Source organism: Molothrus aeneus, chromosome 12 (genome assembly GCF_037042795.1).
Source record: "Molothrus aeneus isolate 106 chromosome 12, BPBGC_Maene_1.0, whole genome shotgun sequence".
In the NCBI taxonomy this organism is placed as follows: Eukaryota; Metazoa; Chordata; class Aves; order Passeriformes; family Icteridae; genus Molothrus; species Molothrus aeneus.
In genome coordinates, this window is record NC_089657.1 from 440986 (window position 1) to 468467 (window position 27482).

Genomic DNA, 27482 nt, shown 5'->3' on the forward strand with positions numbered 1-27482 from the left:
CTCAGGGCTGTGATGTAAATGGCAGTGATAGCCAAAGGCCTCCCATGTGCCTTGTGTTCCTAAGGATCAAACTCTGCTGCCTTCAGAGAGGCATTTCTTGGTTAAAAAGAAGGCTTGCCTGCCTGTAGCTCTGCTCTGTCAGACATGTGATGATGGGCCTGGTTTTCATTCCTGAATTATCCCCATTAATCACAATGTCTATTTGAAACAGCTGCTGTGAAAGTCCCCGCCGTTGTGCAGTGGAAAAATTCCAAGTGCTTGTATTTTCCCTTGTAAGTCAACGCTACATGCTCAAAACATTTGTTTCACATTAATGCTCTGCCTAACAGCCCGTCCATTTGTGTTTTGGGGGAAAATGATTTGAAGGAGCTGTCTTCAGCTGGGAAGGAGCTGCTGGCCACAGGCATTCGTGGCCTGCACATGTGGAGGGCACCTGAAGGCGATGGAGTCCAGTGGCAGGGGCTGGCTCAGCGTGGGAGGGGTTGGGATGAGCTGGCAGGGGCTTGCTGCGAGGCACGGGGGCTCAGGAAACTTGCAGCATTTGCACAATCAGAGCAGAACTCTGCGGCTGCAGAACTGAGTGAGAATCGTAGAGGAAATGGTCCACGTCTCTACTTTGTGCTACAGTTTTGGTGGAAAAAGCTTTAAAAGAAAGCCTTCTCCATGAGCTACCATGGTACCATTGTGCCTGGCTCCTAACAGGGGTTAAAGGAAAAGTAGGGTTCTGGAATTTGGCTTTTATGTCTGGGTCCAAGCTTACCCAAGTTTTGCATGTGGGATGGAGGTTTGGTTCTTCACAGAATACAAACAGATAATTGTCCCAAAATTAGCAGACACTTGGGATAAGCAGCTGTTTTCTGTGCTGTTCCTACCCTAGGCTCACCAAAACATTTTGGAAATGGCTGTAGTGTGTTCCTGGGAGGACATCTATAATAACTTGTCAGAATTGTGTTAATAGGGCAGCAGCATGTGAATCCAGTCTGTGCTCTAAACCTTTTTGTTTTCCCAAGCACATAAAAACGAAGCCCTCCCACGCTCCGTGTGCGTGGAACAGTTCAAGTCCTGCCAGCCTGAACTGTGCTTTCCATTACTGCAGTTATTTCAGTGCCCTGGGTGGCTTTAAAGGCCCATAACAGTTCAGTCAAAAATGAAAATGAAGTCTCATTAAAATACATTCACAATAGGAGGAAAAAAAGGCCCCAGACTGTGTTTTTTTTAAGTATTTTTTTGTCCTGAATCAGCACTGATCTCTTCTGGTTAAACTTCCTTTCTCCTAACTAGCCAAGTCCAAAGACAGTTTTGATTCCTTTCCAGATGAGTTTTCCGAACGATGCTGGAGGTTTCACAAGTTTGCCATTTTATCTCTAGTCCCTGCCTGCCAGCCCTTCTTTCCCCGCTTTGAAATTCGCTGTCTGATTAGCACTTTTGCAGATTTCCCTGAAATCCCACAGTTCCTGAGCCTGAAAGCCCAAAAGCCAAACAGAAATAGCATCTCGGTGGTGGAGCGCTGTGTGCAGTGGAGCTGTGTCCCCTGTGGGAACGTTTGGCCTGGGCTGCCCGTGCACCCTGCAGGGTCTGCAGTGACCCCCAGCTCCACGGCTTCCAGGGCAGCTTCGTGTGAGCAGGAGGGTGCCCAGGGCCAGCCCTGACCCGCTCAGCCCATGCTCATTTCCACCCATAACAGCTCCCATATCAGTAGGACTCGTCCTTTTTTAAGGTTTTTGGAGACACTGCAGTCTCCCTGTGGCTGGAGCTGCCCATGGCGGGGATGGGAAGGCTCCAGAGCCCAGCCCTGAGTTTAGCCTCAGGTTTGTCCCTGTTCACATGTGACACAAACAGGGTTCCTGTTGGTGGCATGGCCAGTGTCAGAGACTGATGACTCTGTGTGCAGGGCCAGCCAGTGGTGTCCTGCAATTTGCAGTATGAGGGCAGTGGTACTGCAGTCCGAGGAGGTCTCCATGTCAGTGTTGTCCCCTTGTTACATCTTGCTTCTGCTTTTCTCTCCAAAATGAGCTCTTTGTGTCTTCTGCACATTCTTCACTCCTTGCAATGCTCAGCTTCTCCACTTCCTGAGTCCACACCTTCCTCTACATTCTGAAAGCCATGCCTTCCTGCATTCCAGCACCCGCAGCCCTGCTCTGAGCCCATTTTGTGTTGCTTGCTCACAGGAGCATTGCAGGAATCATTAAACCCCTGCAGCAGACCCAGGGAGCTTCCCAGTATTCATGAAGTTACCCTTGACAAGGAAGTGAATTGTGAGTGCCCTGCTGGCACAGACGGCGTGTGCCCACTGACAGCCCTGCTGTATCACCCTATCATCAACCACACCAAATGCAGCGCATCCAAATTGACATCGAACTAATTGCTTTAGCAATTAGCAATTTTATAGGGCAATTAGAATAAAAGAATCACCAAGTTTTAATTAAGAAGCAGATTGAACAGGATTTAGCAGTTCCTAGCTGAGAAATATCAAAACCGTGGGGTATCTGTTGTCTTGAGCAGGCTCTCAGATGGCAGGCCTGTGTGTGTGCAGGGGGGAGGCTCAGAATACATAAATGTGCACAATTTGCACTTGCCTCTTTGGAAGGAAATTGAACGTGAGCATTAGGGAGAATGGGATGTACTCTAACACTGAAGAGTTCCTTAAGAAAATAGCTTGTGTTTCCCTTGCACATCAGTGCAGCAGGCAGAAGTGGCTCAGAAATTTGGCATTATACTGTGTAGCTGAATCACATCAGAAATAGCTGCTCCCTGTTATATTTTTCGTTCTTGCTGCAGGAGTGCCACAGTTCACCTCTCTCCCATGAACTTAGGTTTGATGAATGTAAGGAGTTAAATGGTGTGTTTGCCTGCTGTCACATGGGAACAGCTTGTTGACCTTGATCCTCTGTTTTGCTGTGATGAGGGCTCTGCTGTGGTATGAGAAGTATGAACGCTGGTTCCCAGAGCCACAGGCCCAGACTGTGGGCTCACTCCCATGGAGTTCAGTTCAAGCCAGGCTGTGCAATGAGGGGTTTGCCTGACATGTTCATTAGAAAGCTGGATGCCCAAATATCTCTGTTCTTGGATTTTTGTGCACACCAGCCCTGTCTTGTCCTGCTGAGTGCAGCATGTTGTACAGTCTGCACCCTGTCAGATTGCAGGAAGCATCTCTGTAGCACAGTATGCTAGATTCTCCCTGTTCCTGTGTAATTCACATGTAAATTAATGCACATTTGCATTTTGCTGAGTATCATGTGTGCACGTCCCTGCTCAGCACAGCCGTGCATATGCCCCTGCTTTCTGAGCAGCACCCCAGCTCTGCCCCTGAGACAGCACAGGCTGGCACAGCCCGTCGGTGGCACTCCACAGCTCCGGTGCTTGCTGCAGAACTTGGATGGGGTATGTTGATGCTGACAGCTACAGCATCCCCAAAAATGGCCTGCGGCTGTTGTTGGCTGTTGTGTCCTCTTCCCCATCTGCGCTGTCATGTTGCCACAAGTCTGAAAACTTCTGAGCAGCCTCAGAGAGAGGCAAGTGGGAGTTGGGAGGCAGTGGCCCCCACCAGGTGTTTGCAGCACCAGGGGTGGACCAGTCCTGCTCCCCGGTGTGCAGAGGCACCTTCACTGTCCACACAAAGCCTGTCCCTGCCGTGTTGCTGATGGACCTGTCACAACCAGGTCCAGTGTGCTGACTTGGTCTTCTTTCCTCTCCCCAGGAGACAGTTGGAGAGCCCTTCTTCCTGCTGATCTGTGCCATCAAACAGCAGATTAACAAGGGTTCCATCGATGCCATTACAGGGAAGGCCAGGTACACCCTCAACGAGGAGTGGCTGCTGAGGGAGAACATAGAGGCAAAGCCGAGGGTGAGTGGGGCTTCCCCAGAGCTGGGGTGAGAGGGAGCTGCCATGCTCACAGCGTTTAGGTCTGCACAGCTGGTGAGAGGAGGACGCACCCAGACAAAAGGAGGAGAGGATTTCTTATAGAAAGAGCTGCTCTCCTTGCCCTGCAGCTTTGGGCTGCAACTGAGGCAATAGCTGTGCCTCCCTGGTCTCCGAGCGGGTGTCTGTGGCAGCCTGTAGCCCCTCACAGCTGCCTGTCTTGCTGTCCAGGAGCTCTCAAGGGCTCCATACACTGCAGCAGACCCATCCTGCAGCAGGCTCAGCGTTGGTTAAGCAGTGGAACTTGTCCCATTGCATCAAGCAGAGGCTGAGCAATGAGCTTTGGTGGTCCTGTTAATCACCAGTTGGAGCCAAGCAGCTGAGGACACGGCTGGTAATGGGGGCTGACCCTTCCTGCTGCCTGTGGTGGTCAAACCCCATTACCAAGACAACATGAGATGGGGCTGCTCTGTTGCTCCCTGTGTTCTCCCACCTTGGTCAACAGAGCCCTCAGTCCCTGAGGCTGTAAATCAGTGCTTCTCATGCTGTAAAGCATTGATGGCCACATTAGTTCAGCCTGATTTCCATCAGCATGGGGCCCAGGGCGCACCAACCAGAGCTGTGCAGACACCACAGGTTCCAAGCATTCTTGGGAGCCAGCAGAACCAGGCAGATTGTTCCTAACACAGCCTCTCCCTGCAGAACCTCAACGTCTCCTTCCAAGGCTGTGGGATGGACTCCCTGAGTGTCAGAGCCATGGACACGGACACACTGAGTCAAGTGAAAGAGAAAATTCTGGAGGCCTTCTGCAAGAACGTCCCCTACTCCCAGTGGCCAAGGGTGGAAGACGTTGACCTCGGTAAGGACCAGGTGCAGGGGACCAGCCACTCTGTAAAAACAGGTGAAGCACCTGAGGTTGTGCAGCAGCTGTTGGTGCCTGTCAGAGCAGTGGGTGAAGCAGCACGGACAGGAGGACAGACACCAGGGCAGCCATGCAGTCCCAGACCCCCTGGCCCCTGCCTCCTTCGGGCTGGGGTCTCACTTCTCCCCTCTCTGTGTTCAGAGTGGTTCGCCACCAGCACTGACAGCTACATCCTGCGGGACCTCGATGACACCTCGGTGGTGGAGGACGGCAGGAAGAAACTCAACACGTTAGCACATTACAAGGTAAAGCTAGACCCCTCAGGGGAGCCCTGCCTCCCGGAGCCTGCCTGGCCTCCAGGGCGAGCTGCGGTTCCCCTCCAAAACGGGATCATCAGGAACAAGCAGAGAGGTTGCCATAGCTCCGTGAGAGCTTCCAGGGAATAGACATCTGCCCTGGCGAGAATCTCGTTAATATTGCAACACACAGAAACTAATTAACACTCTTCATGCAAAACAAGTTATTACTGACAACAGAAAGAGGGGGGGAAAAGCTTTTATTCCCAAGGGCCACCAGCCTGGCTGATTAGTATCACTGTGCTCTTGATCCACACTCCTGCTGAAATTGCAGCTACAACTGTCAGTGCCTGAGAGCAGGGGCTGGGGATACCATCGAGGAAGTGAGGCCAAAAATATGAGGAAACATGGTGAATCAGATTGTTTTCTTGACTGTTTTTCTGTTGAAAATTAAATGAAACCAGAAATACTTAACGATTTTCATATTCCCTGGTATGCCTGGAAGCGTAATCCTCCCTGGTGTGTAGCCGTGCCTGGAAAACAGAAGTGGAGCTGAGTGCTCATGGCGTGGTTATCGGGGCAGCAGCCGTGCTGCTGGCACGCTGCCCCCAGCACAGCGGCTGCGCCAGCCCCCACCGCCCCTTCTCCCCTTTGGGGAATGGCAAACCAGCCCCTGCACAGCCAAACTCTCCTTCCTTTTCAAATTACCTGGTGTCAACATCCAAAAATGTACCTTAGATATGTGTATTTGCCCAATTCCCATCGGGTTTGAGAACCTCACTGTCTTGTAATTGTATTGAAAATCCCTTTCCACATAATGGGGAATGGGGGCAGAGCAGGGCAGGTTCAGGGGATGTTTGTGGCAGAACTATGATTGCCAGCATCCCCCAGCTCCTGGGATGTCCACAGGACCAGGGAGGCACTGATAAGGCCCCTATCATCAATGCGTGCTCTTCCCTTCCTGCACAGATCCCTGAAGGGGCATCCCTGGCCATGAGTTTGACAGACAAGAAGGACACCACGCTGAGCAGAGGTAACGTGTCACTCCTCTTCCCTGCTGCTGATGACTGGGCAGGAATGCTTGCATTGTCAGGGTTGTCTCTGGCTGGGGATGCTGGAAGACACTGCCAGCCCCCTTTCCTGGGCGCCGTGGATGCAGTGGCTGTAAACACGTGCTATCCAATCTCCTCCCTCTGCCTCATGGTGCTCTCCCAGCCCTCAAGGTGTTTGCACCTTCCATCTCACACCCTCAGTAGGAGCTGGCATCCAATCTGTGCTGACAGAGTGAGAAAAAGGAAGAATCTGAAATCGCTTGGTTGAAAAAGTCCTCTCCCTCCCAGTTACATATATTCAGTCCTTTGCCAGTGCATTTCTAGGTTTCAGGCTGTGCAGAATGAAAACAGACCAAGTGAGACAAAAATCCACATTAAACAAGGAATTTCAAACCCTGTTTCCAGGCTGCCTCCAGAGAGCCTGGCTCTCCAGGAATCCTTTGCCTGCTGTGGCAAGGAGCTGCCCTGATGCTGAGGCTCAGAATAATCCTGGAAGTGTGGGGCACAGCAGGGCACAGCAGGGCATCACAGTGCAGGAGTGCCCCTGTGCTCACCCTGCTCTCGTGCCCTCTTGAGTCTCTCTTAAAATATCCCTTGGGACACCTCAGGTCCCCCTTAAAGTACCTCCTAGGGTACTTTGTCACGAGCCTGATAATGCCATAAGCAACCCCAAAACAAGGAGAAATGCTGAGATCACTTGTGGTTGATAACACCAGCTTGGTGTTGGGATTCTTGGGGTTCAGATGCCTCTTGACATGGAGGTCACCAGTGGAGGTGGATTTCAGTTTGGGCCCCGCTGACTGTGTCTCTCTTCTTTTTCACAGTGAAGGATTTGGACACTGAAAAGTACTTCCACTTGGTAAGTATCCCTCTCCTGGCTGCAGGGATGATGGCTGCGTGTGCGGGCTGCTGATATTAACTTAAATTATGTCTGTGGGCTGTAGTGCCAGATGTGATGAACAAGCTGCATCAGGGCTCATTAGTTCTCTTCAGCAGGGTTCAGAGGCACAGAAAGGTGATCTGTTGGTAAGCTTTATCTGTAGATAAACTGAGGGACATGATGAAGAATTACCGGGATGGCAGAGAAGTTGCTGTGTCCGATCGAGCTGCTGGCAGCCACAGAGAGCTCAGGGGCGAGGTCAGAGCGTGGCACAGTGTCAGTGGTGGCGTCCCGACACCTCGGCTGTCACCTGCTGGAGCTCCTGGCATCCCGCCTGCTTCCCGGGCTCAGCAGGTCCGTGGGCTCCTGCTGCTGCACCGTGCTGGAAGTGCCAAGTGCTAAATGCTGCTAAAAGCTGTTATGAAAAAAGGTGTCATGGACAACAACAATATTTTACAGCTTGGTTTGAGGCTTTTTTTTTCCCTGCAAGCATTTCCATGCTCAAGTAGAAGCACACATGCACATACACACATGCAGAGCAAGGAGGGAGAAGGGATGGGAAGCCAACTGTTCACATGTGAAACAATGCCAAGATGGATGTCAGTTTCTTGCTTTGTCATTATAGAGAATAATTCACTGACCTAACCAGTGGAATATTCATTTTTGTTTTGAAAAAGCCAGCATTCCTACTTACTGTGCTTTTTCCAAATCCAAGCAAAGCTGGTTTCTGCAGAAGCCTTGTGCACTGCTGCTAGGAGCCCAAGGTGCGGCCCAGCCTGGGGGTCAAGCAGGCCAGCATGCAGAGGAAGATGGATGGGTTCATTTACTTCATCTAGGGCAAGAGAGGCAATAAAGAGCACAGGAGAAACAAATGTCATAAAAATTAGTATCATAGATCACTTTTTTAAAGTCATATAAGGGTGTGTTTATAAAGCAGTAACTGCTTTTTAATTGAATTTTACATGCGGTTAAAATTCTATGCTGAAAGGAAAATTTAGTGGGATGCTTTCAGGGAAGAGGGCTCTGACCATGTGCTTTGTCTCCAGGTTCTCCCAACTGACGAGTCAGTGGAACATAAGAAGTCCCACAGACAGAGCCATAGGAAGAAGGTTCTTCCAGAGATCTACCTGACACGGCTGCTCTCCACCAAGGTAGGAGCTGGGCTGCCCCCGTTCGTGGCAGGTGGGATTGTCTGTGGTCTGTAGGGAGAAGCCTGCTCCAGGGAAGGAGCACTGCAGGGCTGCTTGCTCCCCAAAGGCAGTGGGACTCCTCTGCTGGATGGCTGGAGCATGTTTAGTGAGGCTGTCAGGCTCCTCGGGGTCCCTCCAGCTTCCCAGTGCATCCTTGCTGCTGTGTGATGCCCCACATGATCTCCCTGCAATGGACTGGGGTCTGTGCAGACAAAAGGGATTCTCGCTGCCTCAGGGCTTGAGATGCATAGCTGAGACCTGAGACTATCTCCCCAGAAAGAGATGCTGCTGGGACAGGAGATGGAGAGGCTCAGCTGTGGGAGCAGGAGAAATGTCTGTGTGATCTGAGGTCAGATCTGGCCCATCTTTAATCCCAGCATGGTGCCTCACTGAAGCAAAGATCACAGGGATGGCCAGCAGTCTCTAGTCTTCTCTGTCTGTGGTGTACAGACCAAGCACAGATGTGAGATCCCAGCAGTAAGAAAGAAAATCTCGATGCCAAAAGAAATTAACCCCAAATGCAAATTTATTATATCACTGTCCACAAACAGACTGTTCCCTCCCTGCTTCGGCATCCCCTCTCTCTTCTGATTTATCCAGCTGGCAGCAAAGGGTTTCCCCTGGTGTGCAGCAGTCCCAGCCCCTCTGCTGTTCTCCTGGGCTTGGGTGCTGCTGCTCTCCCCAGGGTCCACTGTGTCCTTGTCCTGCAGGGGACACTCCAGAAGTTCCTGGATGACTTGTTCAAAGCCATTCTCAGTATCCGAGACGATAAACCACCCGTGGCTGTGAAGTATTTCTTTGACTTCCTAGAGGAACAGGCAGAGAAGAGAGGCATCACCGACCCTGACACTCTGCACATCTGGAAGACCAACAGGTTTGGAAAAGGAAATCCTTCTTTTCTTCCTTCCATCTCTTGGGAGCAGCAGCTACAAAACCCTTGTGTCCTGCACTAATCATTAGATTGCTAAAAGTAGAAGAGGGACTTGGAAAACAGGGGGGGTGGCAGAGAGGGCTGTGAAAGATGAAGCCAAACATAGGATTGGAGAGCTTTGAACAAATATGAAGCCCAGAGAAACAGTGAGCTGAAAGAGGAGGCATGGGCAGACAAAGGGCCGAAAGAACTGGCACACAAATAATGAAGGGAGAAATAGGATGATGGCAGACAGCAATGGTGTCAGCTGCAAGCACTGGAGATCTGAGATAGAGTCCAAGACCATCTCGGGTCTTAAAAATGTCATGGAAATTTTAAACCCCACATATTTGGATCCTTTTAATTTACTTTTCTGCCTTTTCAGCCCTTTAGTGGCACTTTTCCTGCTTAGGTCTGTAACCAGGCTGTCTCCAGGGTGTTCAGAGGACCCCAGAAGCAGGTGCTGGGACAGTGGCCTGCTGGTGAGCACCACAGCAGTGGCACTGGATGGAGTGGTGCTGAGGGACATGAGCAGCAGGAATGGGGTGGAGGAGCCAAAGCGAAGGGGAAATAGTGCAGCAAAGAAACCAGAGGATTTAAGTGGAGAGAGCAGGGAGCTTGGAGAGAGTGTCAAGAAGAGGCTCAGCAGTTTGGAGACGGTGGAGACAGGAAGTGTTTCCAGCCCAATGTGTGAAAACTAAAACCAAATTTTACAGGGAAAGCAGGCATGCAGATGCAACCATTGGGCAACAGATTTGCCTACCCTTTACTACCTTCACTGCCCCGTAGACCCAAGACTTAGAGTGTTTTTCACCTCTCAGCTGCTGTGGAGGGTAGGAAGGGTGAGCAATAGACTGAAGCTGTGTTGTGGCCAAATCAGCAGTGAAATAACTGGAGAAAATGATGAGAAAACAGAAAAAAAGACAGACGAAATGTGTTTTGTGGGGCTCGCTATCAGAACCAGATGATGGGTTAGTGTCAGGAAAGAAGGAAAAGGAGGTGCCACCATTGCTCCAAAGAGCAGCAAGTGGGGAAGCCTGACTCAACAGACCCACACAGGCAAAGCTGCTGGTGCCCCTCTGGGCCTGCAGCTGCTGGGAGCTGCTGAAGGAGCAGGGACGTGTGTGTGCCTAGAGAAGGCTGTGTGTGCCACATCCTCCAGCCTGAAAAAATATCTGGAGGGTTAAGGTGCCTGCCCCTCTATCAAGGCAGGGATCTGTACCGGAGGTGATTAAATAGCAGAACCCATCTCCTCAGCTTTCCTCTCTACTAATCCCTTTCTATCACTGTCTTTTCTGCATTTCCACCCCTCTTCCTCTGGTACACAAAAATTCATCCCATATTTGTCCCTGGATCCTTCCCTTTGCAGCCTACCACTGAGGTTTTGGGTCAACATCCTGAAAAACCCCCAGTTTGTGTTCGACATTGACAAGACAGACCACATCGACGCCTGTCTGTCTGTGATCGCCCAGGCCTTCATCGATGCCTGCTCGCTCTCCGACCTGCAGCTGGGCAAGGTACCTGCAGCCAGGGCTCCTGCTCGGGCAGCCACGGGCCGGGCTGGGAGGCAGGGCCTGGCAGAGGGCACCGGCCCACAGTGGCCGTGTCCAGCGTGGGGCTGGGGTGGGCTCAGCACACCGGAGGGGGAGCTGAGCCTGCTCCAAGCAAGCACAAGGCTGCAGGAGCCAGGTCCATCTCCCACCCTCGGGCCCCACGCACAGTCCCGCAGGGCTGGCTGGCTGGAAGACATCCCATGTGCATATTCTCTTTTCTCCCACTGCCTTGGCTGAGCACAGTGCTGACATTTGAAACTTCCTGACATAAAAAAGTTTTATTAAGAAATGCTGTAAATCACCCCCACTGCCCCCCCCACCCAGAGGCTGGTGGTGACAGTGTGTGACGTGGGGGACACCCTGCGGTGAGGAGGTGGGCGCTATACCCCCAGCCCCAGAGCTGCAGGAAGCCTTTGCTGGGAGAGGTTAATGCTGGGGGAAGATCTAATGAGTGCTTGATGTTTTGTTTGTTTGGGTTTTGCTCTTTTTTTTTGCATGTGTTACGAAACACCTACAATTTGTCCTTGCCAAGTGGCAGATGAGGGGAAGAGGGGTCAGCTGGAGTCAGACAACAGATGGAAACACTTCTCTGGAATACAATAGTATAAGTGAATGAATTGTTGAGTAATGTGGGAAGAATAAATCCTCAGCATAAAAATCAGCTTGCATGTACATGCTGTGTATAACTGAGCATTTTCCAGACTGGATTCTTCCCTTGGTTTCAGCACGTTGCTCTTGATACTGCAAATGTGAGAGCAAACTCAGTCCATACATGCACAGTGCACAAGCAGTTAAGAAATCAGTGCCCATCTCTTCATCATAGAGGCAAATCAGACACAAATTAAAAAATAACTTAGAAAAGAGGCAGCATGGTTTTCCTTCATGTTTGCAAGGAAAAAAAATAATGCTAAAAAATAATGCTACAGGCTCTCTGTAAGTTGGCCATAGTCTCACAATGCCTTGTCACTGGGTTTGAAAATAAACTGCTGTGGGATCTGGTGCCCGTTTCCTGTTTCCCCTGCAGTATTAGCCAAGCTACAGATTGCAGCAGCAGATTGGAGTCACCCCAGGCTCCCCTATTCCTGCCTGGCAGAGCCAAGTATGCTGCCTGTGGCAGAACCCACCACTCCCTGCCATCAGCAGGTCTTCTCCCCTCTCCACCTGTCAGAGCACTGGGGAGCAGTCCCGCACACCGGTGTCGGGGTGGCAGGACAGGGCATGGTGATCTCACTCCCTTTGGTGTCCCCAAGCCTGGGGCATTCCCCATGGGGATGCAACACAGGCTAGTCAGCCAAGTTCATTCCTGGGGTAATGAAATCAGGAGGGCAGGATTGCCTTGAGGTTAAAATTATTCATGCTGTGTTTGCAAGGAGGGCAGCAGGGTTGTGCCTCCACTGGTACAACCCAGTTGTATAGCTGGGAGGTTAAGGCTGCTGTCTCCAAGCTGACATTAATCAAGAGAATTCAGTATTCTCTGTTAATTACTTTATGTGCACTCAATTTAGGCCAGGCAGGCTGGATTAGCCAATGCAAAATAAATCAAAGCTACATGAAAAATCCAAAAGCAACATTTCAGCTAACGAAGTTCAACTTGTAAGATAGCTTTGTTCTTTAGCTTAAATCAATGTGGCTGCTCAAGAAACCCCAGCAACTAGGTGCAGAAGCCCTTCCCTTGTTGCCAATTTCCACACACAGCAGCAGAGAGCCCAAGTGTTTGATCTGGCACAGGTGTGCTACCTCACCTGCAGAGCATCCCCTGGCAGTAAGCCACCCCGCCTGACCCTGGCAGTGCCCTTGCTGCAAATTAAAGCACACACCCATCACCCCCTTCTCTGGCATTGAGCTGAAGGATGTTCAGCTCATGCAAGGGCAGCAGGATGGGGCTCCACAGGCACATGGTGCCCATCCACCGATCCTTGATGTGTCTGAGCTGTTCTGCCATGAGCTGTTCTGTGGCTCGGTGCTGTCCAGCACCGCAGTCCTCTCCGGTGACAGCTGCGACCAAAGGCAAAACTGTTCCCTGCAGCCAGCTGTAGCTGAGGTCCCTATCTGGTGTCTGTGCTTTGGTCTGAAAACAGGGTAAGGTTTTCAGCTGGGAGCAACCCAGTGCCTGAGTTCTGTGTCTCGCTCTCACTCTAGGACTCCCCGACCAACAAATTGCTGTATGCCAAGGAGATCCCTGAGTACCGGAAGATAGTGCAGAGATACTACAAGCAAATCCACGACATGCCCCCTCTGAGTGAGCAGGAGATGAACGCCCACCTCGCCGAGGAGTCACGGGTATGTGGGTGGAGAGGATGGGGTTGAGTTTGCAGGCTCAGTGTCCTGCTGGAGCTTGGCAACAGCGGGGAATGCACATAGGCTGCAATCAGCTACTGCGTAGATGCTGGAAGGAGCACACAAGAAAGGATATTGTGCCTGAAACTTCCACACACAAACTTCATCTGACCTAATTCCAAGCATCTTCAATTACTGCCAGAACTGCAGTAAACACCCATGAGTTTGCTTGAGCCTAACTAGCTCTGGCACCACTGGGAATTGAGAGCAAAATTCAGTGCCAAAAAAGCCAGGAAGTTTGGACAAGGATTTTTGCAGTCCCACAGCCACCCAGCCAGCTGGCTCGCAGGCACAACTGCCAGGGACAGCCCTGAGTCCCAGGCAGCCAGCCTGGTACCAGCCTCAAGAGCTGGCAACCGCATTCCAGATCTGAGTCCTGCCAGCAATGCACCACAGGTTCCTCAAAATCAAACCTTCTCTCCAGGGCGTTTTAGCTTTGGGCACCAAGCAGGATTTTTCTGTTGATATTCCACAGCACAGCTGGTGCACTGTCCCCTCCTGTGAAATAGCTTTGGGCACAGAGGGATACGCAGTCTGCTGCCCGGTGTGGGTATTTACAACTGGCTTTGAAAAGACCAAGACCCATCCTGATGCAAGCAAATGCACCTTCCTTAAAAATCCAGCTGTAGCAATGTGACCATAAAGTCAGGCACAAGCTGCTCTTACCATAGTCAGTGACTGTTGGCTAGGCTGGAACTCATGAGCTCCATCCTGCTAATATTCTCCCCTCTCTTTTCTGTCTTTATAAAGAAATACCGAAATGAGTTCAACACCAACGTCGCCATGGCCGAGATCTACAAATACGCCAAGAGATACCGCCCCCAGGTGAGTGGGGATTACAGCACATGGGCTCTGGCCTGCCTGGGAAGGGAGGAACCATCGCTGCAGCAACCCTGCAGGCAGACACCTGCATCCAGTCCCACAGAGCAGGATTGCTGGTACATACAGCAATTACGTATGTACTGCTGTAATTGCAGTACATATGTAATAGATGCATATGCACCTACTCTCTGTCCCTTGGCTGGCAACTTCTTGGAAGAGGAGGCTGGCTATTCCCAGCTGATCTTAATGGCATTTGGCTGGGCTGAAGAAGGGCTGCCAGATGTATAGATCCTTTCAGGAGAGCAAAACACACGGATACGGTCCACCCCCAAATTAACTTGCACCTGCTGTCCCCACTCCATTGAGGCAGTGACCCTGGCTGGCTCCTGCCCCCCTGCAACCTTGGGCTGGTGCTGTGCCCTCAGCTCTAGTACAGCAGTGCATTTTTGCCATGTATCACTGCACTCCTAGCCCTGACCAGGGACCCTGGGAGAGCAGGGGTGCCAGGGGTGTGAGCACAGGGGCTGTGGGGCTGGGTGGGCTCTCGCCTTTGGAGCTCTGGCTGGAATTTGGGCTCCATAGGTCTGGTGGGGTGAGCTGGGCTGGCAGGTGAGCACCCCACACTGCCTCAGCACCCTGCCTGCCTGTGTCTCCCACAGATCGTGGCCGCCCTGGACGCCAACCCCACGACAAAGCGCACCCAGCTCCAGCACAAATTTGAGCAAGTGATTGCTCTCATGGAGGACAACATCTATGAGTCCTGCAGTGAAGCCTAGGCTGGCTGCAGCCCTAGAAGTGACCTTTCTTGCAGCACAGTGCCGCAAGGGACCCTGCCTTCAGCCGCAGACACACCTTGGTCATACTCAAACCAGCCTTGTGGAGGGGGTGGGCCTGGCCATGGCTACAAGTTTGCCTCACTTCACAAGAAACCACAAGACACCCTTCCGAGCAGCTAAAACTCTTCTGGTCTGCACTGTGGCACCCATAATTTATTTGCTCTTGCCAGCCAGAAATGGAGTCATGACGCTTGTGGCAAGCTCAGTTCACCACTTTCCCCTTGGTCAGCAGCCAAGCCGTCAGCACTCCGTGCATCCCTGTGCGTGGTTCCTCGGGACGGGGCTGCAGAGCCTGGAACAACAGACACAAAGCAGAAGGGTCACCTCAGGGAGTAATGACCACAGACAGCAAAGACCATCATAGCCTGAGCTCCCACTCCATCCCTCCAACATCCTTGTTTTTCCAGCATCAGGGACTCTTATCAGCTGTTCACTATCTGCTGCATTCTGTGTATATTTGTGCCTTTTAATTTTTGTACTGTATGTGTAAACATAACCACTCCTCCATCTGAGACTCGGGCAACACAGGGAACTCGGGGCTGAGACAAAGCAGTTGCTTCCCAAGCAGCTAAGGCAAGGTGAAAGCACTTTATCCCTAATGGAGACAGCTGTTTGGGAGCTGCAGGGAGCCCAGTGTGTGCTAGCACAGGAAGGGCTGTTCCCCTTTCCTGGCTCGTGCGGGGCTGGAGCACAGCAGGGAGGTGAATACTGCGCAGCCCACCAGCCGGGGAGCAGTGGCTGGGGAAGGAGCTGGCCCTCACTGCTGCCCACCACGCTGGCCCCACACGTGTCCATGGCACTGCAGCCCCAGTAACACTGTGTGTGCCCGTGCCAGGGGCCTGCTGACAACCCTCTGACAGCGGCCTCAGGCCACATGCAGGGCAAACACCAGAGAGCATTGTCTCTGCCTCTCCCTGGGACCATCACCAAACACGAGGCCAGTCCTGCAGAGGTGTCTCCTGAAGCAGCTTATTCTGCTTGCTTTGGGCCAGCCCTGTGGCTGGTACCTGAGAGCAGCCAGCCCAGTGGGGCTTGGCTGCATGGCCAGCCTGCTTTCAGCCCTTAAGGGCAGAGGGAGTGGGCCCAGCTGCTGCCAGCCCGGCAGTGACACAGGCCAGCAGAGCATCTCCAGCACCCAGAGCTGCAAACCAAGGTAGAGCGTGTCCCAGCTCAGGCTGGGGGCACTGAAAAGGTCCCAGGGGCAGACAAACGGAGCTTGCCTGAGACTAGACACCCCAGTGCCACCCTGCCAACCCAGCTTGGGGGCCTGTTGTCCCTCCCGCAGCCTGGGGAGCTGTGACCGCTCCGGTGTCCAGTGCCACACAGGCCCCATGCAGGCTGGACGTGTTCAAACCAGCATTCCTGCACAGGCAAAGGCTCCTGCCCGCAGGATGACCACCACAGCCACCACCCCAGCTGCCACACAGGAAACAAACACAGTTACTACCTCACTGCAGGAGGGTGTAAGGGAGCCTCTGGCAGTCATCCAGCTGGCTAGGATGCATTCTGGCATTGGATGACTTTGTCCACCAAAACTCCTGGGTGATTCACTGCCATGGACAGGTGGTCTCCATTCCATCATTTCCAGTAATGCCACAATTGTCAGAAACCAGAACATCAGAGTTGTGTATGTGTACATAGATATCTATTTTAAAACAAACAGTAGACTTTATCCAGTATGATAAAAGGTGGGGAGGGAGGGGAGGGAAAGGGGAAGAACAGAGTTGTTTTTTTTTAAAGAGAACTACAGAAAAAGTACTTACACTGTGGAGGTCTCAATGTCTTTGCTGAGGATGTGGCTTCAGAATAGAAACTCTAAGAATGTAGCTGGGCTACATTTTATTTTGAAAGTGATTTCACAAAAATTTCTTGATGTTTTTGTCTTTTAGAAACTGTGAATAGCTGCCAGAGATGTAGGCAGGCCCAGCACAAGAAAGGCCAAGGTGAGAAGGACCAAGGTAGCAGAGAATGTTGAGCTTGATTGGAGGCAGGGAAAGGGCCATGGAGCTATAAGCTATAGCCCCATGTTGTTTATTACAGGGAAAGGATACAGGTAAGCCAAGAGTAAGTAGAGTTTGCCTCCAGGTGCTGTGGCTGGGCCATGTATTGGGGCTATTGTCTTATTATTTAATTATTTTCCAAAGCCAAAAAAAAAAAAAAGAAAAAAAAAAGAAAAAATAAAAAGTAGTTGCTACAACCATTTAACGAAACTACTTTAGCAGAGGGTTTGTAGTATTGCCTTGAATCTCCAAGCCCTTTGTAAGATGTTTTTAAACTTTGGCACGTGTTGTGGGTGTAGTGCCCTTACCTGCTGTGTAGTGGAAGTGGCAGACTCCTGGCAAAGCCTATCTTTGTAATAAAACAAGGTGCTGAACCCGTGGAGTGCAGTTCCTGCCAAGCACACGGGGAGGACACACGTGGATGACACCTGCACAGACAAGTTTTGCACATGCAAGACACACCATGTGTGGGGTCAGCAGCCCAGTGAGGACAGGTTTGTACCCCTCACACACACCACTCCCACAGCCATTGCCCCAGCTCCTTCCTGGACCAGGCACGGGAGGGGACAATCGGCATGAGGACAGCAGGCCCTGATCTGCCCAACGCTGGGCACATGAAGATCAGTAACCCCACAGAAGCAGCTGCTGCTCACCTCTGCCAGGTGCCTCCCTGCACCAGACTTGAGCCTGCAGCTTCAGTACCCCAACACCAGCTGTGGCCCAGGGCCCTTAATAACCACGGCATTGCTAAATCTTCCCCCTGCCCTAGTAAAAGCTGTGCTTTCCACACACCAGAGGGATTTTCTTCCTCCACTAGTAGGAAGTTGATTCTTTGCAAAGCTAAATCCAGCCATTAAATTATTTGGTCTCTCTCAAAGCAAGAGAGCTTTGCATTTCACACCTGGTGGCTGGTGAGAGGGAGGACACAGACCCTGCCTGGCACTGTTGGGGACATTGCCACACGGGTGAGTGGTGCTCTGTGAGCCACCCCCATCTGAGAATCCAGCGAACTCTGCTCAGTTATTGCTGCCACATTCCCCACCCTGTCCCTGGGGGGACACGAATTCCAGTTCCATTAAAGATAGATCAACGCAGCCAAGGCTGAAGTTTAAGGGAAGTTAGTTTGCTCAGCTCTTGCTTAAGCCCCAAGGCAAGGCCAGGAGCCTTGGAGGGCAATGGCAAGGCCAGTTGCAGATTAATAAAATCCTCTTTAGAAAGAGTTTTACTTCCACTTATTTTCTCCCACCCAGGAAGACTGTAACCCTTTACATGATCAGCATGACCTTCAGAAGGGCCCCGCTCTGGGCAGAGCAAGAGAAATTCAGGCAATCGAAGCTATTAAATGGAAGTGTGACACACTGACCACAGGAGCTCACAAGACAAGTTTGTAGGTGGGAACTGTGCCATGGACTGTAATAAGAGCATGAGTTTGCACTGGTGGCTACAGTAACACCCCAAACTTGATTTTTGAGCCCTAAGACACCTCTGTCTTCCTCTTAGTGTAGTTAAAGCACAGGCTGCTTCACCTCTGCTGGGAGACACCTGCCTGTGGCATGCACCCAGACCTGCCACCCTGGCGCTCCTGTAATCCCAGCTCAGCCAGGCATTAGCACAAGGACAGCCAGGACAACAGAGGGCTGGACACCTCACACAGCCTGTGGGCACCATGGCTCCACAACAGCACTGGCCAAGCCTGAGCTTCTCTGCTCCTGGGGATGTCACTGTGCTGTGTCCCATGGCTCTCAGGTCCCTGCCCATCACCTGGCACACTGTCAGCCTGCACACACAGACCCTAAGCCCAGCAGCCCTTGGCACCACAGCTGGGGACACATGGGGACAGAGAGAGAACCTCTCTGTGAAGGCAGGCAGCAAGGCAGCTGCCTGCAGCATCAGCTCACCACCATGCTGTGCAGGTTGAGGACAGGGCCGAGGGATTTTGGCACTGAGAGATGGAACTGCAGGGACAGGGACTCACAACAGTCATGCCATTCCATGAGGCAAGTAAAGAAGCTTTATTAGGATGAGGTGAACACAGAGTTAAAACCTGGCCTAGGGACTGAAACCAGCACAGACAGCAAGGGCCTGGGACCCACTGAAGCAGGGCTAAGCTCCCTAAGGAGCCTTTCTGTCTGCTGCTACGGGAGCTGCCTTCTTCATCCTGGCCTTCCCCTGCCCAGCTCCTGCAGTCACCCGGGGTTTCTTCACCTTATTTTGACCTCCCTGTGCCTTGGGGGCATCCTGCTGTGCCCTCCTGGGCACCTTCCCCTTGCTCTTTCCCCTGGGGGCCTTTGCCTCCGCCCCAGCACTAGAAGAGCTGTCGCTATTGCTCTCTCCTGCGTTCTCAGCAGCCCGAGCCGTGCTGGGTCCTGAGCGTCCTTTTCGGGGGGCCTGGCGGTGGCCAGCAGCCTTTGGGGGCCCTGAAGGCCCTGGGCCATGAGCCTGGGGCCAGTCTGCAGTTTGGGGCTGCTTTGCTCTATTGCTCCTGGGCTTCTCTGCTCCTCGTGGCTGGGCCTGGAGGGAAGAGAGGAGACCACCTCAGGGTGCTGCTATGCCACGAGCCACCCAACCCCGCTGCTGGCCCCGACTCACCTTCACGGGCTTCACCTTGGGCTGTTGCTTGGTGGCACCTGTGGAGGAAGGGCAGCAGATGAGTCCAGGTGAGGCCAGGCAGTGCCAGCTCGTTCACAGCACCCGCAGCCTTTACCTCGTGGTCGTGCTCCTGCCATGGGGGCCTGGGGGTCCCTGATGCTCCCTTTCTGTCCTGGCTTTGGGGCCTGGCCTCTGTCAGGATCTGCCTGGCCCAGCTGCTGCTTGTGCCCTGGTTTCTTGAGTGCTAGCTGGAGGTGAGAGAGGGGTGTCAACAGGGCCAGCCAGCACCTGTCCCCAGCCCTGTGGCTCCGGCAGCCCTTGCTCACCTTGAAGGTGCCAGTGGCGCCCACAGCAGAGGAGTTGTGGGGCCGCACCAGGTCCCCGCAGCTCAGCCCCTTGCTCAGCGCCTGCTTCAGCAGGTACTTGAGGCGGATGGGGTCCACAGTGGGGTACTTGGCCAGGATAAAACGCTTGATGGCGACGACAGAGGCACCCTTCTTCTCATCGTGGGCCCGCAGTGCCTCCTTGACCATCTGCAGGGTTGGAGGGTGCGAGGCCTGACAGCGCGGGGAGATGCCAGCAGTCTTGGCTGCTGGAAAGGGAACCATTTGGGACTGAAGTTCGGTCCTGAGACATTCTCACCCCCAGCAGCCTCAAAGCCCCCAGAAGCCAAGGTGCCACAGCCCTGCTCATCCCTGCAGCCCCCCTAGGGAGCACAGCACCCTAGCCCAGAGCATAAGCCAAGCTCCAGCTCTGAGGGACCCCACAGCACTTGCCAACCCCTTACCCAGCTGAGGCTCCATGGCAATACACAAACCCAGGCAGTCACAGGCACCTCTACCCACAGCAGCACAAACCATACTGCCATACCCAGCTCACCTCCATCCAATTTATCTGATGAACAGCCTGGCTGCAGGTGCTGGTTGGCAGCTGCTAATTGCTGTGGTCGAAGCCCTGGTGGAAGCCAGGGTCTGGAAGCTGAAGGGCCTTTGCCGAAACTTTGGGAGGGACTGGAAGGAGAAGGATGAGAGATGGGGCTTTGCAGGGTGAGTGCCCTGAACGGGCAGACAAATGGTGTCTACCTGCTGCAAGGTGGGTGTTGGGGTGCTGGGATCGCAGCTTGTTGACAACACTTGCTGTGGGGTGCACAGGGAACCAGCCCGGAGCATGGGGCCCACACAGACCCGTTGCCAGTGTGGAGGTGGGATGTGCTGTCTCCCTTACCAAGTATGGCCTCACTAGGAACTGGGACTCTGAAAATGGTGGGGGAAGAAGATTTCACAAGTGAGAGGAGGAAAATGAAGAGCTGCTTGGTTAGCTAGCAGAGGCAGGAGGAGCAACTCTCACCCAGCATCCCCAGGTGTCACAAGCAGGACAACAATTTGCACCCACCCTCTGAATCCCAAGTTCAGGGGAGAGCACTCTCAGCCCTGGACATGGGCAGCCGCGTCACTTCCATGACCCCTCTGTGCAGTGAGGAGAACCTGAGTAAAACACCAATGCCTCTTTGGTGTAGAAACAGTCCCCATTGTTTCCCCACCCAGTCTGGTGTAGAACTGCAAATGTCCCCACGGCAGGGACTGCCCACTTCACGCAGGAGTCACAGGGGTTTTGTGTGCATTGTCTGTTGGAAATGTGAGGAAGTTGTAAAGCAGGATTACATGATGGCAGGACTGGCTCATGGCCATCTCAGCAGACCACAGCAATGGACCTGAAAGGCACTACAAAGGTCTGCAGCCACCTCTTGAGCCCAAGGGCCAGATCCTGGCTGAGGTGCCAGTAGGAGCCAGGTCTGGAGCAAGGAGCTGTGAGATAGACCCCTTGCCTGGAGCCCCACATGCCCTCCTCCTCCCCAGACCAGCACCAGCCTGTTTATCCTTTATTTCCAGTCCATTTCTGAATTCTCCAGGAAGGGGACAGTGAGCTGCTGGGGCTGGCACCACAGAAGGTTTGGCTGCACTTCCTCATCCTGGATCCATCCATCACCTCTCTGGTAGCTCTGTGATGCCTCTGGCCCCCGGCTGAACTGGCAGGAGGGTCCCAGATCCTTGTTGCCCCTAGCACCAGCAGCAGCAGCCAGGTGTCACAGTGCGGGGACAGCCTGCAGGCTTGCGGCCAGCCTGGTTTGTGCCAGGGCTGGTCCTCCACGGGCAGGAGAACCACAGTGCCAGGCATCGCCACACCCCTGTGGAGCACAGCCTCATGGACAGCAAATAAACACTGAATCCTTCCTCCTCTTCCCTCCAAAACCACCTCCCAGATTTGAAGAGCATGAATCAGACATCAGCCTAAACACTGAATTATTCATAAAACTCTAATCTTTAGATTTCACTGAATATGCAGAAGTATCGATAAAAAAAATAATGAGAGAATTGTACTTGCAAATTGCTCTTTATTAAGGGTTTAACTCGCATGGGCTGTATACGTTCCCTATTAGTCCTTGCAAAGCTGCATAGGATTAGAAATCAGAGAGGATAATAATGTACAAAAATAGTTTCAAATGTTGATAACACTGAACAGTGAGAAAAACATCTTATTTGTATAACTGAACTAAAAATAAAAATGAAGAACACCGCTACAATTGCAATATGCCATCTTGTAGTGCTTGGAACATATGTCGGCATGGCTGAGCCATATGCTGCTGGGTCCGGCCTGCTGCGGCGGGGAGGGAGATCAGCCCTGGCCCCACAGGCCTAGCAGCACCAGAGCCACCCAGAACCTCCTGCTGGGCCGAGGCCAGACTGACCACAGCCAAAATGGGGAGGGCCATGGGCAGGCTTGTTGGGGGCTTGGCCCGAGGGGTCCAAAGATGCCTAAGAAAGAGAGGTAGGACTGTGGGGAAGGGGTTCTGGGGGACATGGAGCAGAGCTGCTGCTGCTGAGGGTGCAAACACCGTCCGTGTGCTGCTGCACCAGTGCTGGAGGACCGAGCACTGAGCTGTCCTGGAGAGCTGTGGCCACACACGGCTGTGCCATGCTGGCAGGGCCTGCTGTGCCACCTTGCCTGCCAGGCGGCACCTGGGCACCGCTAACTGTCCCATCCCCTGGAGGAATCACAGTGTCCCCCAGGACTTCTGGCAGGTGGGACAGGGCCAGAGCTGGGAGCATCTGGCAGAGCCAGGGCACTTTGCAGCAGCCAAACGTGCTCTGGGCAGACAGAGTGTGATGGGGCTGAGCGACTGGCAGCACTGGCTAGGATCCATCTCTGACAAAAGTGGCCGCAGCTCTGGCCCTGGCAGCAGCAAATGCAGAACGTGCCCTGGCTGGGGTGTTAGGGTGGGTTGAGGAGGGCAAGGACAGCTCTGCCATGGCCCCCGGCATGAGCTCTCCGACCCAGCCTGCACTCAGAGAAGGGGCATGAGGTCTCAGCAAGTCAACAGAAATGCATGGATTTACGCCAGAGGAGCTAAGCCTTTGCATTTTAATTACAAAACATGTGTACACATTTTCAGCCTTGTTCCCAGGGTTCCTAGAGCCAGAGCGAGGAGCCCACCCCACAGGGCCTTGGCCATGGTGAAGCAGGGGCAGGTGGTGGCAGCGGTGGGGTTAAGTTTGTGCTGCCAGGGCAGCACCCCAGGGACTGGCTGCTCCCATGGGGCCTATGCAGGAGAGACCTGGCTGGTGGAGACGGAGGAGGTCTCTGTCTTGCCAGCAGATGTGTCCTCGTCACCCAGAGGGTTCTTGCCACAGCAGAGGGTTGTGATCATGCAGTTACGGAACTGGGAGAGAGAGAAGCCCAGGGTGAGCCAGCTGGACACCATGCAGCTCTAGCTGCAGAGCTGTCTTTGAGCCCAGCAGTGCTGTGGTGCAGGAAGAACTATGCCTATATGGAGTCTCCTGCCCCACTGTCTGCTGCCCACCCCATCTACTGCCAGCCCTGCCTGCTCCCATCATGGCTCCTCCATCAACCCAGCACCTGCATCACTTCAGGTGGAATGGCCTTGCACTTGTGAGATTTATGCAGCACCAAGGATGAGCTGCACAGTCAGTTTCTCATGCGCCAGGACTAGATCTCCTGGAAACAATCCCCAGACCACCGGCACCTTGAGATGCTGTAACTCTCTGCCTGCTGTTATAAAGAGAAACACAATAGAGGGGCACCCTGCCAGTTACCTGTTTGTTCATTACGATGTAGATCACAGGGTTGTAGATGGCCGAGCTCTTGGCAAAGAATGCCGGGATGGTCATGAAGATGGGCCCGAAATCTGATCCCTGGTTGGTGAAGATGTAGAAGGCGACGCTGGCGTAGGGGACCCAGCAAATCAGGAAGGAGATGACCATGATGATGACCATGCGAGTCACTTCTTTCTCTGCCTTCTGGGTGGTGGCAGACTCCTGCTGCTGGGCGGCAGCCTGCGGGCAGAAGGGCACAGAAACATGTTGGAGCCAGTGGGTGCTGCACCAGTAGGGACACAGGGTCAGGGCTCACGGCAGTCAAGCTGCACATCTGCAGTTTGCTATTTGCCTCTTCATGGATGGCCAGGCTGGCCCCTGGAGGACCCTCCCTGGCACCATTCTTGAACCTGGTGTGGGTCCCTTCCCAGCACTGGGGACAGGGGTAGCCCAACTGGCCACTGCATCTGGCAGGTACCCACCTCCTTAACCGTGCAGACCAGGTTCCCATAGCAGAAGAAAATGATCGCCAGCGGGATCATGAAGTGAACCACAAACATGTAGATGACAAAAGATTCATTGTTGACCTCTGGCTTCAGAGTGTAATAGTCGATCCCGCACGAGCACTGCATGCCCTCGGGGATGTACCTGCAAGGTGAGCCCAGCAGGTCAGCGCCCAGCAGAGGACACTGCCTGGAAGCCACAGCTGAGCCACCAGCCAGGCTCCCACACTCCTGACATTGGGTCCAATGCCCTGCCTACCTGGACCAGCCGAAAAGTGGGGGAGCTGCACATGCCAAGGCCATGATCCAGGAGAAGGCAACACCCATGATGGCATGGTTCTCTCCAAAACGGAAGTTGCTCATGGGCTTGCAGACCACTACGTATCTTTCAATAGCCAGGACCACCAGTGACCAGAGAGCAATTTCACCTGCACCAGGGAGAGGGACAGAAAGGACACAGGGACTTTGAGCAGGAAAAGAAACCACCCTGATGGCAACATGAGGTCTCCTCAGACTGATGTTCCTGAGGACAACCCCTGGCAGAAGCTTAATCTCTGACAAGGGTTTAGAAAGATAAATGAAGAATGGTCAAGGGCAGATGTGGTAGGACAGTGTGAGAAGACCCCTTCTCACTGTACTGCTGACCCACAGGAACCATTTTGCTGCAGTGTTTTGAGATTCGTGGCTGATCCCACCATTCATCCCAGACAGCATCTGCACCTGCAAGCCTGTGGTCACACTCTGATATGCAGCAAGTGCCCGTCATCCCAGGACTTCCCCTCACTACCCACAGCTTCCCAGGAAACTTGTGCCACAAGGACCAAACCAGTAAAACAGTAGCTGTGGCTGAAGGCTGAGGCAAATAGAGGAGGACGTTTTTAGGCACACAATTTCTGTTTCACATCTGTTTGGTTCCATACCAGGCTGGCATGGGGAGGAGAGGCAGCTCTGCTTGCCTGTACCACCATGCACCACACCAGAGCCAATGGCAGATTCAGCCCTGCAAAATAGGAGGAACAAAATTGTCATCTCTTGAGTCAGAAAATGAGCCAAGGAGATGCAAAAATCCGACAGTTGCAAAATCTGGTATTGGCTGCTTTTCATTGCTGCACTGTGGTACTCAGGATGCTGAGCAGCTGGCTCCCAAAATAAAGTTTTTTTTGAAAAGTGTCACTTGTCACTTTCTTCAGCTCCAACCTAGAAACAGGGCAAATTGCCTCAGTCCACATCAGCAGCAGGTCAAGGACACCACAGGTACCTTGTTTTGCCAAGATCATCTGTGTTTTCCCTCCCACTACTAAAATCCGGGAAAATTCCTGACAGAAGACATTTGAATATTTGGAAAACTTACCGCCCAGTGTGGCAAAGAAGCCTTCAATGTAGCACCCTGTTACTCCAAAGACAAAGTACCCGTTCATGGAGGTGTACATCGTGGTTGTGAAGCCCCCGAAGACCATGAAGAGGTCGGCGACGGCCAGGTTCAGAAGGATGTAGTTCAGAGGTGTGCGGAGCTTCTTGTGCTGGATGGTGACGTACAGCGTGAGGAAGTTGATGGGGAAGCCGAGCAGAATCAGCATGAACATGTAGGCAGCCAGCGCCGAGAACTTCCAAGGCTCAGCCAGGTAATACTGGGGGTACTCAAAGGGGCTCCGCACCACCCCGGTCTTGTTGGACATGGGCACGTAGAAGTCTTGGCCTTCTGTCCCGTTCATGGTTGCAGTTTGTGAGGCGCCCTTTGCTCTTACTCCAGGAGTTCTTTTGTGCAAGGGGAAATTTGCCTCTGAGATGGAACTCCTGCCACCTCTCAGCCTTCACTGTCACCCCAAGGAGAACCAGTTACATTCTCCTCCACGGGACACCTCTTATAAAGTGCCCCTGGGGTAAGCTCCAGGCACTGGTGTCAGCATGATTAGGGTTTAGAGAATTATTAATCATAATCATCCCAGGGTAATTGGCTTTCCTGGGAAGGTGTTAAGGTGACACTAGTTTCTGGCCAGTGCTGTCATTGTTGGAGACCATGGCTCATGGTCACATATATAAAGAGATAGTTCTGCACTACACCATTTATTTGGAGGGGCTCAAACCAGGCAGCAGCTCCCTTGCACAGCCTTGCTCTTCCTTTCTCTTCCCCACTAATAGGAGGGACATGTGTGGTTCAAACCCCAGGACTGTGGGTTTGGGGGCTGCAAATGGTGGCCTGGGTGGGTTCCTGAATTCCACTTCCTCGGTGACAGAGGAGTGTCCCAGCCCCACTCTCACAAGGGAAATGTGGGTCTGTGAGACCAGCCAGTCCCCACTGGAGAGCCATCCCCACATACTGCCAGTCCCTGTGGGAGGCTGCAGAAGGCAGCGTGACCAAACCTTCTTCCACAAGCTCCAGCCACCTCTCTACTCAGGATCTGGCTGTGGACGTTTGACCACCACCATGAAACACTTGGCCCACTTGCAGGTTACCAGTTGGGCCATGCCCTCTGTGCCTTTGTATCTGGTTTGGGTCATGCCAACTCCATTGGTAACAGCTAATGAATAACCTAGTCCATCTGTCCTGGACTGGAATCATTCTGCAATGGTGCTGAGAAGGCTGCTGGACCATGGGATGTTCAGAGCTGAAGCCAGCACTCAGCTTCATATACTGGTTGACAGACAACCTCACTCTCCTCAAACCTTGCATAATTATCAAACTCCACAGGGAAGGCTATTGTTGGAGCCTTCTGTGCCCTCTATGTCTCTCTGACTCACCACTCTGTACACTCAGTTGTGCTTCAAACATTTCTTGTGCCAACCAGAAGCTGAGTTATCTTCCTAATTTTTCAGAGGCAGTGGGACAAAATGTACAGGAGGTGAGCACAAAGAGAGACTTTGTTCTGTCCCTTTGTAGGTGATGGAGGCTGGAAGGGAGCTGAGCACCCACCTCCCCTTGCTGTTTTGGCTGCACTGAGGGCTGAGCTGAGCATTCCTCACAGCCAGGAGCAGGTGAATGCGAGGGCCTCGTCCAGTACAGGAGGATGTACCAGAGCTGCTGGAGCTCATGGGTGTAAGGTGGGCAGAAGTTCATGTCCTCTTGGCCTTAAAAAACTTCCTCCAGCCTGGCCTAGTTTTCACCAATGTTCCTTGTCAGTTAGTTCAGAAATAAGTTTAATGGAAAAAAGCACAAAGCACTGTACTCTCCTTAGAGCAGAGCCCAACCTGGGAACCTGCCCTCTAAGTGGGGAAGGTGGAAGGAGCTGAAGTGCTGGCACCACAGACTAGGGCAGACCTTGCTGGCAGCCCAATGCAGGCCACAGTCTCCGGACAGTCCCAAAGGTCTTCCTTCACCTTAACATGAAAACACCAGGTCCTCACACACACTCTGTTCACCCTAAGTCCCTCTCAATTAATTTCTCACACTTGTTTCCAAGGCCAAAGCAGTGCCATTTTCTAACTGCAAGTGCAGCTCTTTACACTTGTACCTGAGCACACAGGGATTAAAGGTTTATTTCCTAAAACACTTTAAGCTGATGCAGTAAGCCACTGCTGAGGTAGCAGCTGCTATGCAGAGCTTAGGGCTGGCGTGCGTCACCACTGGATGCAGCAGTGGGACAGGCAGGCAGCCGAGAGATAAAGGAACAGGGCAAATTGCTCACAACTTCCAGCCAAAGTGCTGTGCTGGGACCTCTTGTACCTCCAGGGACTCCTCAGCAT

The 27482-nt window shown here is 52.8% G+C and overlaps 3 protein-coding genes across 3 annotated transcripts in view; 1 reads left to right on the plus strand and 2 right to left on the minus strand.

Annotated features, from left to right (window-relative positions):
• The window catches only part of PLXND1 (plexin D1), a 67536-nt gene extending 50565 nt beyond the window's left edge, over nucleotides 1–16971 (plus strand). Inside the window, exons 26-36 of the mRNA XM_066557872.1 lie at nucleotides 3698–3844; nucleotides 4562–4718; nucleotides 4923–5026; nucleotides 5987–6050; nucleotides 6894–6928; nucleotides 7996–8100; nucleotides 8850–9013; nucleotides 10419–10566; nucleotides 12742–12882; nucleotides 13690–13764; nucleotides 14421–16971. Of these exons, the coding sequence (XP_066413969.1) occupies nucleotides 3698–3844; nucleotides 4562–4718; nucleotides 4923–5026; nucleotides 5987–6050; nucleotides 6894–6928; nucleotides 7996–8100; nucleotides 8850–9013; nucleotides 10419–10566; nucleotides 12742–12882; nucleotides 13690–13764; nucleotides 14421–14537 (1257 nt within the window). The 3' untranslated portion in view covers nucleotides 14538–16971. The remainder of the gene's footprint in view (nucleotides 1–3697; nucleotides 3845–4561; nucleotides 4719–4922; nucleotides 5027–5986; nucleotides 6051–6893; nucleotides 6929–7995; nucleotides 8101–8849; nucleotides 9014–10418; nucleotides 10567–12741; nucleotides 12883–13689; nucleotides 13765–14420) is intronic.
• A 1738-nt stretch (nucleotides 16972–18709) lies between these two features.
• H1-8 (H1.8 linker histone) lies at nucleotides 18710–19989 on the minus strand. Its single transcript, XM_066557874.1, has 5 exons — nucleotides 19974–19989; nucleotides 19513–19778; nucleotides 19302–19434; nucleotides 19187–19224; nucleotides 18710–19108 (listed from the first exon to the last, which is right to left on the minus strand). Exons 1-5 carry the CDS (start codon nucleotides 19987–19989, stop codon nucleotides 18710–18712), a joined length of 852 nt encoding a protein of 283 aa, XP_066413971.1.
• Nucleotides 19990–22466: 2477 nt separating this feature from the next.
• Nucleotides 22467–25513, minus strand: RHO (rhodopsin). Its single transcript, XM_066557930.1, has 5 exons — nucleotides 25153–25513; nucleotides 24061–24229; nucleotides 23781–23946; nucleotides 23299–23538; nucleotides 22467–22904 (listed from the first exon to the last, which is right to left on the minus strand). The coding sequence occupies exons 1-5, from the start codon at nucleotides 25511–25513 to the stop codon at nucleotides 22785–22787; spliced, it is 1056 nt and encodes a 351-aa protein (XP_066414027.1). The 3' UTR covers nucleotides 22467–22784.
• Nucleotides 25514–27482: the final 1969 nt, after the last annotated feature.